Source organism: Doryrhamphus excisus, chromosome 19, assembly GCF_030265055.1.
Source record: "Doryrhamphus excisus isolate RoL2022-K1 chromosome 19, RoL_Dexc_1.0, whole genome shotgun sequence".
Classification (NCBI taxonomy): Eukaryota; Metazoa; Chordata; class Actinopteri; order Syngnathiformes; family Syngnathidae; genus Doryrhamphus; species Doryrhamphus excisus.
In genome coordinates, this window is record NC_080484.1 from 4934132 (window position 1) to 4948302 (window position 14171).

At 42.5% G+C, this 14171-nt stretch overlaps 1 protein-coding gene across 2 annotated transcripts in view; it reads right to left on the reverse strand.

Annotated features, from left to right (window-relative positions):
- Nucleotides 1-14171, reverse strand: part of LOC131106719 (netrin receptor UNC5D-like) — a 169524-nt gene that overhangs the window by 59505 nt on the left and 95848 nt on the right. The window contains exons 1-2 of one of the 2 annotated variants that reach the window (XM_058056063.1): nt 7710-7846; nt 5469-5675 (exon numbers count right to left, since the gene is read on the reverse strand). Coding sequence is in view for 1 of the 2 variants with exons in the window: in XM_058056062.1 (XP_057912045.1) it covers nt 5469-5675 (207 nt within the window). In the remaining variant the exon portion in view is untranslated. Of the gene's footprint in view, nt 1-5468; nt 5676-7709; nt 7847-14171 lie in introns of those variants that run through there. The other variant, XM_058056062.1, reaches the window with a different exon arrangement.

The following is a 14171-nucleotide window of genomic DNA, read 5'->3' on the forward strand; positions in this document are numbered from 1 at the left end:
ATTGGGCATGTCTGTGTGGAGTTTTTGTTTGGTTTTGTTCTCCCTGTGTGTGCTTTCTCCGGATGGCACTCCGGTTTCCTCCCACATTCCCAAATTGTCCATAGGTATGAATGTGGAGACATGGAGTGTGAATGGTTGTTTGTCTATATATGCCCTGTGATTGGCTGGCCACCAGTCCAGGGTGTACCCCACCTCTCCCCTGAAGACAGCTGGGATAGGCTCCAGCACCCTCCGCGACCCTTGTGAGGACAAGAAAATGAATAAATGAATGAATGTTCTCCCTGTGTGTGCTTTCTCCGGACGGTACTCCAGTTTCCTCCCACATTCCAAAAACATGCTAGGTTAATTAGCGACTCCAAATTGTCCATAGGTATGAATGTTAGTGTGAATGGTTGTTTGTCTATATGTGCCCTGTGATTGGCTGGCCACCAGTCCAGGGTGTACCCCTCCTCTCACCCGAAGTCAGCTGGGATAGGCTCCAGCATACCACCACGACCCTCATAAGGATAACCGGCATAGAAAATGGATGGATGGATGTCCAATTAAAACCATCCATTTCCTGTTAGATTTCATAGGAAAGTGAAGGTGGTGGCAGGGGGTAATTTTTTTCTACACTAATAGGGGGTCCTACACTTCTCGTAAATTTTTTTTTTTTTGAAATATCAAATGTCATATTCATCACATACAGCAATTACAATTGAAGTCTTACTTTGTGTTGCTTAGCAAGTAATCCATGGCTCCTCCCACATTAATCACTACGAGACTAAAACCTGAACAATTTATCATGGCCCAGCTGTCAGGGTACGATGGAGTCTATCCCAGCTGACATTGGGCGAGAGGCGGGGTACACCCTGGACTGGTGGCCAGCCAATCACAGGGCACATATAGACAAACAACCATTCACACTCACATTCATACCTATGGACAATTTGAAGTCGCCAATTAACCTAGCATGTTTTTGGCATGTGGGAGGAAACCGGAGAAAACCCACGCATGCACGGGGAGAACATGCAAACTCCACACAGAGATGCGATCCAGGTCTTCCCGATCTTTGTGGCCAACATGGCAGGTCCAGCTGCCAAGTATTTATATATATTTGATTCGTGCTCTTATGGTGAAAGTCCCTAGGAGGAGTTCCTCCTGACGAAAATTGGCCACCTGAAACTTTTCTCCGGACACAATTTTGCTATTGCCCAAATAATCAGTTCCCGTGACCACTTTTAAAGTGTAAAAAGAAGTGAAGCAGAGTACTAAATGGTGACTTTCGCTAACCAGTGAGCCCTTGTACTTCTCTTACCTCACAACAATTCCATCAAAGCCTCCTCCATATTTATGTCATCCCTCTTCTTCCAGGAACACACACGCTCACATATATATATACACTTTTTGTTTTTATGATGGGAGGCACATAATTGTGTTCTTCCCCCCCGGCCAAAACATTCCCACTCTCCACCGCTCATCACTTATTCATACGCCCATGAAAAAAAAACCCCCAAAAAACAATAAATACGTTCAATTTCACATTAGCACGTTGCTGCTCGCTAACTCACATCATGGTATCAAACGCGCGACAACATAAAACAATGTCCTACAATGTAGGTCACATTTGAAGTCGAAAAAAGTGGATTATTGATGAAAGTGCATTGATTTTGCACATCATTCCTGAATATATACTCTTCGGTTGTCCCTTAGGTGGCTCCCACTCTGCCTGACGATAAACATCACCAAAGTGTGGAATACGTCACAGTTTTGCGTGTTCCTCCTGACACAGATGGGAGCTGTCGGTATGATCCTTGTATAAAATATTGAAGGAGATCGCTTTTCGCAGCAGGCGCGCTGCAGAAAAAGAGCCCGGAAGACTCCATGAACATTTTGTGTCACGGTGTCTCACAGCTTTAGTGCTTGAGCAAAAGCGCCTCCAGTCCCTCTAGAAGCTTCCGCTGGCAGCCAGCTGTTGTCCGACACCCCGCCGACAAAGACCGAGGCCCGGCGGCAGCGCCGCTTCAAGCCGAGGAGGTCATTTTTCTCAACGTGTGGTTCTTTATAACCTACAGTACGTCTGGAGTCTAGAAGACGACATTACTACAAGCTAGCAGAAACAGTTATTCTTTCATGTGTAATGTGAGTGTGGTGTGAATGGTTGTTTGTTTATATGTGCCCAGTGATTGGCTGGCCACCAGTCCAGGGTGTACCCCGCCTCTCGCCCAAAGACAGCTGGGATAGTAACTGTCAATATGGTAATGGTAATGGTTTAATTTCATTTGAACATGCATCAGATTACAATTGAATGCATCCCATAATCAGTTCACAGTTCCACATGTCCAAAAGGAGTAGGAAGAAGCAAAGCTTATTAAATCCTACCCCTCCACAAATACTAAGTGTAAGTACGCAAGTGCACCAATTCGACATAGCCAACAAATGTTGAAAACACGTCTGTGCTTGGCTGAGGTAAAATGATGGATGGTTTCACGTTTTTCTCTTGCTCTTTAAATAAGCATTAATCATCGGTGTGCTTAGCCTTTAAGGATTTGGGAGAGCAGGTGATTTGGGACAATTGAGGCTCAATAAAAGGTTCAGTCGGACCCCAGCGTGTCCCGAGCATCACGGCCAGGTCTTGAAAATCAATTGGCATTAATTTGGGGACAATTTGTTTCTGGCGTTCTTTGCTACGCTCCAATTAAGTCCTTACAGCAGCTCGCCGAGCAGATGCCGCGGGGGCTTCCGTTCGCAGCGTGCGCCTGATTTTTGTGTTCTGGCGCAGAACACGCGGAGGAGAACACGTGGATCTTTTCAGCTCCAATTAGCTCGTCTTTAATTACGAGGCATCTCCCCACAAACATGAGGCAAAAAAGAGAAAAACATCCTCGTTATGAATTGGGAGCGGAGCTGAAAACATCCGAGCCCCAAACAGGCGGTGATGAAAGTTCTCCTGGAGGCGGCATCCATGCCGTTGCTGCAACCGGATTCAAGAAATCCATGAGAAGTTGTACAGTCCTGGAAACCGATGAAGCAGCTCGTCAACCTTTGGCCGCAGATTCCTTGGACATCTTGGAATTCTTCCAAAACCAACAGAATTCTTGCTTTGATGAAGGACACGGTGCAAATTGGAACTGGTGGGGTGGCAACGTAAGCTAACATTTTACCGCAAACATCTGTCACTATCATCTCGGATAAACAAAAAAAACATTAGCAGACGATAGCGGCATCAAACACAAGCACCTCTGGCTAGATATCTCGCTATATCAGGTGCCACGCAAAATCAATAAATATCATTCAATCCCAACCATTTTTCAAAAGCAATCCCTCTCAGTACCTGACATGGTATATACCAAAAGAACCATTTGACTCCCATCTTTCATCAGAAAACAAAAGTTGTTTTCAACTTTTTTTCCGTTCTTCAGTAATCAGCAGTAGAACATAGCTAAGTTTCAGCCAATCATTTCCCTTCAATGGGTAACCTCATTCACGTCCTCATCCCTGCAGAACGCTTTTCTTTGGGTGCGATCGGTTGGGTTAAAAAATGTATAAATACGTCTTTTGTAGCGAATGAGTTAATTAATTAATGTCTCAATTGACATTCTTCAGAAACTTTCGCAAGTTTTTTTGTTGAACGCCCATGAGTCAGCGAAATTTGAGTTGTTGTCCAGCACAGGTGAGTCCGTAGCCACGTTTACATGAGGAGTTTTTCTCTTTCTGAATGGAATCTTTCCGAATGACCTTTCCGAAAACACTGGTATACATGGAGAGGAATATTCCAATCTCTTGTCTACATGCGTCGCTATAATCCAACAGAATAGTCAATGGGGCATGCCCAGTAAAGCGTAAACATCAACATCACGTGATACCGACTTCTCCGAGTTTTTCTTTCACTTGTTGGAATAACTCCGTATTGCCAGTTTTTCGTTGGTCCAGTCTTGAAATTTAGTTTGGATCAAAAACAAACTTTCCGCAGCAGTCCAGTGCCGATTGCTCGTCTCCATTTTTTTAAATCAAAGAACGTCTCAAGCTGCGTGTTACGTCATATCTCAGCATGCGCTGAAAGAACGCACCCAGGAACAGGAAAAGATAAAGTTAAATTTTGCTAATATTTTATAATTAAGCTTGACACATGTTTTATATAGATGTGTTGTTGTTTTTTTTAAATAAAACTGGACTTGTGAATGACGAATAGAAGGGTTTAGATTCTGTTCCACAGATGGCGGTAATGCACACGAAAGCTGCTTGCCAACCGCCAATAAACAACAGAAGAAGAAAAACACCACGAAGAAGAACGCACCCTGACAACTCCGTTTGAGCGGGTACAAGATACCTCAATCGGATTGGGGAAAGGAATATTCCACCCCTGGGAATCCCATTATATGTTCATTCGGATTGGCACTTTTCTTTTGGAATGAGGTGTATACAAAGGTTACATTCTTTCAGTTTGAGCAAATAACTCGAATGGAATTGGAATATTTGGGTCCATGTATACGTGGCTAGTGACTCACCAGCCGTGCGTCACTCGAAACTCGGAGTCTTTGTCAACATGTGAGTCATTAGCCATGTTTACATGAGGAGTTTTTCTCTTTCCGAATGACTTACGAAAACAATGGTACACATGGAAAGGAATATTCCAATCTCTTGTCTACATGCGCCGCTATAATCAAACAGAATAGTCAATTGGGGAAAGGCCCAGGGTGCTTGATAACGTATTTGTCAAGCACCCATGAGTCAGTGAAAGTGGAGTCTTTGTCCAGCACTTGTGAGTTAGTGAAATGAAAGTCACGTCTCTGTTGAAAACCAGTGAACCAATAAATCTTGACTCTTCATCAGTCACCTGTGAGTGAAAATTCAGTCTTCATCTCATGAGGCTTTGAAACTTGAGTCTTCGTTGGGCACCCGTGAGCCAATAAAACTTGATGCTTCGTTGCGCACCTGTGAGTCAGTGAACCTGTCGTCTTGGTCGTCCAAAATCTGTGAAACCCAATTCTTTTTCAAATATCCATGAGACAGTAAAACTGCAGTCTTTGTCAACCCGCGAGTCACTGAAACCACAACCTTTGTCGAGGACTTATGAGTCAGTGAAACTTGAGTCTTTGACGAGCACCTGCGAGTCACTGAATTTCAAGTCCTGATTGAGCACCCGTCAGTCAATGAAACCGGGGTTTTGGTCGAGCACTTGTTAGTCTGTAAAATTTGACTCTTTGTCAAGCATCCTTGAGTCAGTGAAACTTAAGTCTTCGCCGAGTGCCTGTGAAACTTGTGGGCTTAGTGAGTGAATGGTTTATTATGTGGAGTCTCTGTTCACAGGGTAAAAAAAAAAAGGGTTAGAGTAGTAGTTGCACGACGAATGAGGTTTTTCCTGATTTCCTTTTTTAATTTAGCCGGCATGGGAGAGTAAATGAACGAGTTAATGGGGGACGAGTACCAGTGAGTCCCAAATGAGACTCATACATCTCTAATGTTCATTAGAAGAGCTTAGGTGGTACCTGTTCCCAGGTCGGTGTGCTCCCTGGACGTGTGCTGGCTCTGATGGACCCACTCGCCGTTGCACTTGAAGAAGATCTGCAGAGCAGGTCGGGCCTGACAGCGCAGCTTGATGGGGTTGCTCTTGATGATGTACGCGTCCACGGGTTCCTCCACGAAGCGCGGCAGCGTCCCCGACTGGCCATGCTGCTGGCTTTCACCGCGAGCGCCTGCCACAGTGGCGAAAATACAAATATACGTCAAGATGACATGCTTGTGAACCTTTCCGGAACATCAAAATGAGTCGTCTGCTGTCACTCTGCTTCTGAGCTGTTGAGATACTCAGACATCTCCTTCGCTTTCTCACAAGCAACTCAAGTCTGGACTTGTAATACCTTACACAAAAATGTTTCATTTAACTCATTAATTAATTAATACCCCAACAAATCAGGGGTGTCCAAAGTGTGGACTGGGGACCATTTGCGCCGTGTGGCCTGTGGCATATTCTCAAAATACAATAACTGCCTAGCTAAGTAACTAACTAACTAAAAATAAAACATTTACTTCAGAAGTACTACGAATCGCTTACATACTGTGCCACTCATAATAACAGTCTAACACTAAACACAAAACATAGCAAACGTATACTTAAGAAATATAAATACAAATATAAATACGATTGTAAAATGACAACAAAAAACAACTACTTTAAATCTTTCCCAAAATGCATTGTGTCCGAGCAAAGCATTTATTCGTGCCTGCCAGGGTGCTGCAATGACTTCAGCCACCCTCGGGGCTCCACTGGTGGACAGAGGCAGCATTGCAGTGGCATTAATCCATCCACTTTCTATGCTGCTTGTCCTCCAATTAAATACTAAAACATTTGATTCCTTCATCAACTGATATTGGTATTTGTTTGTATATTTCTTATACACCTTGAGTGTTAAGTTGTCGTGTGATGAATTTTGTGGTAATTGTTACATTGCGTATTGACCTCCAATTTTCAATGGGTTGACAAGGTCTTTTCATAGCTCATGATTGGCTCCTGTCAAATAAACAACAAATTCCACACAGACATCCTCACAGAGTGGAGAATCGAACGCCTGTGTATTATACAGTGTATGTACAAATCGTTTTTTTCCTCTAAATTTGGTGGTTATGCCCGGAAATTACGGAAATTAAGGAAATAAAATAGATAATAATAAGTTTTCACCTTTGAAATGTATACAACTTCTTAGCATGTCTACATAATTTTTTAAGTATGCGGCCCTCAATGAAAAAGGCTTGGAAAAATCAATGTGTATATTTATAAAAAATGTAAAAATAAGACATTAAATAAAAAAGTAATAATAATATAATATGTTTTAATATATACATATATTTTATTCATAAATGTTTTGATTTTTGTTCTATTTGTCCAGACATGGCGTGTGTGCGAGGCAAAAGGAAGCAGATGGCGGCAGTCTGTAGTCGAAAGATTAGCGGTGATGCAGAAAAGCGTAACGTAAACGACTTTAACTCAGTGTCGAGTTCAGTGTCTCTGCGACTTCTTCGATGAGTAAACATGGCCGCCTGCCTCGCAAACACACACACACGAATGGCCATGATATCATGTGACGGGCGACATCCACTCACATGACTCATTCATAGTACCCGTGACTCGTCGAGGAGCACGCGGCTTTGCTCTGTGTTCTCTCTGCGGACCGTCACCGACGCACTTTAGCCGATAACGACACGTAAGGCGGTCTGACGGCCCGTGGACTTTTAGTGTCTGATTTTATTCCCTCAAATTAAAGCACATGCATGATTAAAAGCTGTCCAAGATGGCGGCCCACACCACCATCACTACACTTCAGTAAGTACGCTGTGTACACTCTATACGTACTTCCTGTGTGTCAATAAAACCCCATTAAAAGCGGGGTTTTGTACCGTAGTCATTTAGACTTTCACTTGACATGTTAATAATTCATTGATGACGCGGTTATTTTATCAAAATGAACAAAGCAAGAGTGCCAACTAAAAACTGGAAAATTAGACATGGAAAAAAAAGCAGCAGCAAGCAACGTAGCTTGGCTATGAATTAATAACCAAATGTAGTCGCTAATTAAAGTTTCATTGGGACTCAGTGTCATAACTATTTCACCACGCTGAGGAAATCACATTCCTGTTAGCTTCCAGCAGCTGTGACGCGTAAACGCTGACTTGCAGGCTAACGCAAACATGCGGATTAAAAAAAAAGAAAAAAAAAAAACCTAAAAACAAACCGGGGCAGCATTTGTCAGCGCTGCATTCATTAAACGCTCCCGCGCGAGGCGCCGACAGATGGACGGCGTCGACGGCGGATCAGAGGTGAGGCGAGCAGATGACAGGTGGGTGTCGGCGGAGAGAGGCGACGAGGGAGCATCTGCTAGCGTCCCAAAAAAAAGCCCTCCAACATTTTCACCCAGACTTGATTGTGTTTGCTCTGCGAGTAACCGACAGGAAGTCTGTCAGACTCAAACTGCTGCCAATGCTAGCTACAATGAAATGTAGCTAATTTTTAAGAATTTTACAAATGCAAAAACAAAGAAGATATTTGCTGCTAAATAGTACTACTTTGTAACAAACTGAGACGAAATGTTTATGTAAGTCGCAGCTTGACTATTTTTGTAGTTTATCATCTTAGTCTTGATGTAGCATTAGCAGCAAGCTAACCTGCTAGCGTTTAACGGTTGGAAAACGCTAGCTAAAAAGAAAAATTGGAATTTTAAGACAAAAAAAGTAAAATGTGAAAGCAGATGACTTTATTCTAACTTTGAGCAAAAAAACAATATTGAATGTACACTAAAATGTAATAAACAACATTAATTATGTTCCTGTCCCAGGAAATTGAGGGACGAGGGAGCATCTGCTAGCGTCCCAAAAAAAGCCCTCCAACATTTTCACCCAGACTTGATTGTGTTTGCTCTGCGAGTAACCGACAGGAAGTCTGTCAGACTCAAACTGCTGCCAATGCTAGCTACAAGGCTAACAAATGCAAAAACAAAGAAGCGATTTGCTGCTAAATAGTACTTGTACTATACTTGTACTTGTATAGTACTTTGTAACAAACTGAGCCGAAATGTATATGTAAGTCGCAGCTTGACTGTTTTTGTAGTTTGTTATCTTAGTCTTGATGTAGCATTAGCAGCAAGCTAACCTGCTAGCGTTTAACGGTTGGAAAACTCTAGCTAATGTTAACTAAAAAGAAAATTGGAATTTTAAGACAAAGTAAAATGCTAAAGCAGATGACTTTATTCTAACTTTGAGCAAAAAACAATATTGAATGTAAACTCAAATGAAATAAACAACATTAATTATGTTCCTGTCCCAGGAAATTGAGGGACGAGGGAGCATCTGCTAGCGTCCCAAAAAAAGCCCTCCAACATTTTCACCCAGACTTGATTGTGTTTGCTCTACGAGTAACCGACAGGAAGTCTGTCAGACTCAAACTGCTGCCAATGCTAGCTACAATGCTAACAAATGCAAAAACAAAGAAGATATTTGCTGCTAAATAGTACTACTTTGTAACAAACTGAGCCGAAATGTATATGTAAGTCGCAGCTTGACTGTTTTTGTAGTTTATTATCTTCGTCTTGATGTAGCATTAGCAGCAAGTTAACTTGCTAGCGTTTAACGGTTGGAAAACGCTAGCTATAATTAGCTAAAAAGAAAATTGGAATTTTAAGACAAAGTAAAATGTTAAAGCAGATGACTTTATTCCCACTTTGAGCAAAAAAACAATATTGAATGTACACTAAAATGTAATAAACAACATTAATTATGTTCCTGTCCCAGGAAATTGAGGGACGAGGGAGCATCTGCTAGCGTCCCAAAAAAAAGCCCTCCAACATTTTCACCCAGACTTGATTGTGTTTGCTCTGCGAGTAACCGACAGGAAGTCTGTCAGACTCAACCTGCTGCCAATGCTAGCTACAATGCTAACAAATGCAAAAACAAAGAAGATATTTGCTGCTAAATAGTACTACTTTGTAACAAACTGAGCCGAAATGTATACGTAAGTCGCAGTTTGACTGTTTTTGTAGTTTATCATCTTAGTCTTAAAGTAGCATTAGCAGCAAGCTAACCTGCTAGCATTTAATGGTTGGAAAACGCTAGCTAATGTTAGCTAAAAAGAAAATTGGAATTTTAAGACAAAGTAAAATGTGAAAGCAGATGACTTTATTCTAACTTTGAGCAAAAAAACAATATTGAATGTACACTAAAATGTAATAAACAACATTAATTATGTTCCTGTCCCAGGAAATTGAGGCCCGGTTTAAAATGGAAAAAATAAGCTGCGGAAATGAGAAGTAATTGCATCTTATGGTTCATCAACATGCGGAACACGATGGGTCCGTTTAACTGCAGCAGCGTTATTTTAAAAAAAAAAGTTATTTGTGCTTTGTTTCTCCTCGGGCCGCCTCGGTCCGACTGATCGCAGATCCACTTTCTTCATCTCTTCTCTCAGCTTAAAAGCAGAAAAAGATGCAAGATGCTGCAGTGCTTTGTTCAAATATTGATGCAAACCTCTCATCTGTCATCTCAACACGCTAACACACACACACACACACACACACACACATACACTGCTTTTTAGGCTTTTTTACCCCTTTGAAAGCAGATTTTAGACATGAAAACTCTAGTTACAGGAGGTCCTCAGGTTCCGTTCCTGTGATGCTGTTTCAGTACGTGTCGGAACATGGAAATATACTGAAATGTATTGACTGGCCGAGGATCGAACCAGCATGTGCTGAACATTTTGATGTTGGAACGGTTGGAAAAATGTGGGAATAGTTAGTGGACAAAAAAAAATATTTTCCATCAGTGGTTGGCACTAAATATTACCTATGCATTTTCAATAGAAAATATGAAATTATAGTAAATGTAGGATTTTTTGGAATAGCGCTGATCGATAGCCAATGTGTCTTTAGTGAGCTGAACATTTTGACCTTCGATTGATTTGAAAGGGTTGAGAAATGTGTGAGGGGTTTGCGGGCCAAAAATGAAGAGTTATGAATGGTTATTGTCATTTATGATAAAAACATTTTTATATTTATAATAAATTCATTGCTGGCTGCAAGGCGGACGAGTGGTTAGCGTGCAGGCCTCACAGCTAGGAGACCTGAGTTCGATTCCACCCTTGGGGTTCTCTGTGTGGAGTTTGCATGTTCTCCCCGTGCATGCGTGGGTTTTTTTCTGGGTACTCCGGTTTCTTCCCACATTGCAAAAACATGCTGGGTTAATTAGCGACTCCAAATTGTCCATAGGTATGAATGTGAGTGTGAATGGTCGTTTGTCTATATGTGCCCTGTGATTGGCTGGCCACCGGTCCAGGGTGTACCCCGCCTCGTGCCAAGGCAGCTGGGATAGGCTCCAGCATACCCCTGCGACCCTAGTGAGGATAAGCGGCATAGAAAATTGATGGATGGATGTTGATGATGGTTCATGATGAGCAGCTTGGACCAGGGATGCAGCCGATATTACTTTTTGAACATTTGACCATGTTTAATTTCACTTTCACTTTCTTTAACATATGCTGGGGAGACATAATGAATGGAAAAAAGCCAACTAAAAAGTGATTGCCTCAGATATACTGTAACTCCATCTACGCATGACCATTGTCTTTTTGGGTTGGGTTTTGGGTTTTTGGGTTTGTGTTCCTCTTGTAAAGCATGTGTGTGTGTGTGTGTTACAGGTGGCGCACATGTCTTCATCAGTGCAGTGACAGCTTGCCAAGCTGCTCGTGGCAGCAAACGGGAGACGCCGCTTCCCACGGCGAACCACCATCAAAGAGCGAAGAAAGAAGTGGGTCAGCCGCGTGTCAAAGTGACGAGCCAGACAACTATATCTGACGACGATGACGGCGCTCGCTAACGGTACCCGTACACGTTGTTTACCCTGATACGACATGACACATGATTCACTGGAGGAGAGCGCCGCTCACCACAAAGATGACAATGTTACTCTGTGGAGACCTCCGCCAAGGCCAAACAATGCTAACGTCATACACACACACACACACCTTCTACATATCTTGGAATTTTGAGATTTTCTAAGATTAAGGACGAAAACGTTGTCGAAGTGAGATAAACATTCCAGGATGGCACCAGTTTAATTCGTATGAATTAATCCAAAAGTCAAATTAATTGCCAAAAGTCACTGGTCTTTCTTTTCATTCCATTCGTCCATCCAGCTTGTCCTAAGTCTCACGGGTGGGCATGCCCAGAACACCTCATCTGTGAGCCACCTCAAATGGCTCCTCTTGATGTGAAGGAGAAGCAGTTCTACTCAGAGCCCCCCCCCTCACCGATGACTGAGCTCCCCACCCACCCATCTCTTAGGGTGAGTCCAGCCACCCTATGGAGGAAACTCATTTTAGCTGCTTGTATCTGCGATCTCGTTCTTTGGGTCACGGCCCAAAGCTCATGACCATCGGTGAGGGTGGGAACATGGATGGACCAGTAAATCCAAAGCTTTGCCTTCCAGCTCAGCTCGGTTTTCACGACAATGGACCGGTACAGCAACCGCAGGACTGCAGATGATGCGCCGATCCGCCTGTTGACCTCACTCTCCCTCAGTTTTGAACAAGACCCCAAGATACTTGAACTCCTCCACCTGAGGCAGGAACTCATTCCCAACCCGAAGGGTGCAATCCACCCTTTTCCGATTGAGAACCGTGGACTCGGATTTGGAGGTGCCGAGTCTTAATCCAGAACTCAGCTGCAAACCATCCCAGTATACGCTAAAGGTCACAGTCCATCGGGACCACATCGTCTGCAAATAGCAGAGACGAGATGCTAAGATCCTAAGATCCTAGTATCCAAAGATCCTAAGATCCTAAGATCCTAAGATCCTAAGATCCAAAGATCCTAATATCCAAAGATCCTAAGAGCCAAATATCCTAAGATCCAAAGATCCTAAGATCCTAATATCCTAAGATCCAGTTGTACAGAAACCGATTGGCATGTAGTAGCGCACCACCAATTCCGTACACCTGGAGACCCGACTGCCTGCAAAAATGCTACTCATTTATTTATATTTTAACTTAAATTAAAATATGAAATTTGGATTCACATTTTTGAAATATCTGTTAAAAGCCAAACAATTTTTTTTAATGAAAAAATATTTACATTAATTTATATTTTGAAGGGGCTGCATGGTGCGCGCAGGCCACACAGCTAGGAGACCCAAGTTCGATTCCACCCTCCCACATTCCAAAAACATGCTAGGTTAATTGGTGACTCCAAATTGTCCATAGATATGAATGTGAGTGTGAATGGTTGTTTGTCTATATGTGCCCTGTGATTGGCTGGCCACCAGTCCAGGGTGTACCCCGCCTCTCGCCCAAAGACAGCTGGGATAGGCTCCAGCGCCCCCCGTTACCCTCATGGGGATAAACGGTAGAAAATGAATGAATATGTACATTTATTTACATTTATTTGTATTTTAAAGGCCTGACTTTGCCCGCTTAAGGATGCATTATGGCAGGGGTCTCAAACATGCGGCCCGCAGGCCAAATGTGGCCCACAGGACACTAGTTTGAGGCCCCCGCCTTGATATGAAAGTTTAATGTTAGTGCGGCCAGCGCAAGTTTGATATGGATGCTGTATGGTATCATGTACCCAGAAAAAATTATTACGTTTGATTAATGTTCATGTTAAAGGTTAAATAACTGTTAATAGTTATCCTCCCTATCCGTGTGGAAGTGGTACGTTTTTGGCTATTTAAGTTTAAAGGAAATAACTTGAAGGCTACCGTTTAGGTCGCTAGCTCTCTAGTTTGCGAGTTAGCATGTGTCTCAAGACCCTGCAGTTGCGCAATATGTTGTAAATAAAAAGAGTATAAATGTGACTATAGTCGTGTTTTGTCATGTCTACAGGGCTCTAATAATGCTTTGTTCATTTTAATCTGAAAAAAATCATTTGTCTACCCACCAACTATATGTGGTTTCTTAAGTTTTTCTTATTTGCTGTTTTATTATTATTATTATTATATTTATTTATTACTGATTGATTGATTTTATTTATTCTTGATTTGTTTATTTATTTTTCATCTTATTTTGTGCAGAAAAATAAAAATTAAGATATTTGAGAACAGTGGAATGTTTCATCAGAGCTTTTCTTGTAGAAAATCAGAACCAAAGCCCTGAAAAAGTTTGTATATTTTTCTGTTTTTAATAAATGCGTTTGTTTTTTTTTTGGAAAACCTGATGCGGCCCAGCCTTGCCCAGACCCTAGCTCCACTGGCCCCCAGGTAAATTGAGTTTGAGACCCCTGCATTATGGTGATGTTGCTTGAGTGTTGCCGAGCGGTGCTGAGCGTTGGGAAAGTCCAGAGATCCATGGTGGTCATGCGGACAACAGTAGGCTGAAAAACTAGCAGGGCGTTAGCTACATGTTAGCATCTAGCCTCGTGTTGATGCATTTGTTGTAGACAAAGGACGTGAAAGGCATTCTTGACATCAGAAAAGAAAGTCAGAGAGCGTGACGATCAAAGTGCATCTTGGGAGAGCAGCCAAGCTTAAAGGCGGAGAGCTTTTCAACTTACAAACAGTTTGATTTTTTGCCTCCAAGCGACCGACAGCAACAATGGAGACACTTGTGAAGTGGCAGACGTGAAGCGTGCTCTTTGATAAGCCGGCGCTCCACGTGGGCGTCAGTGACGGCAGACAAAAGGAGGTAATTGCTTACTCACGAGCGTCCATAT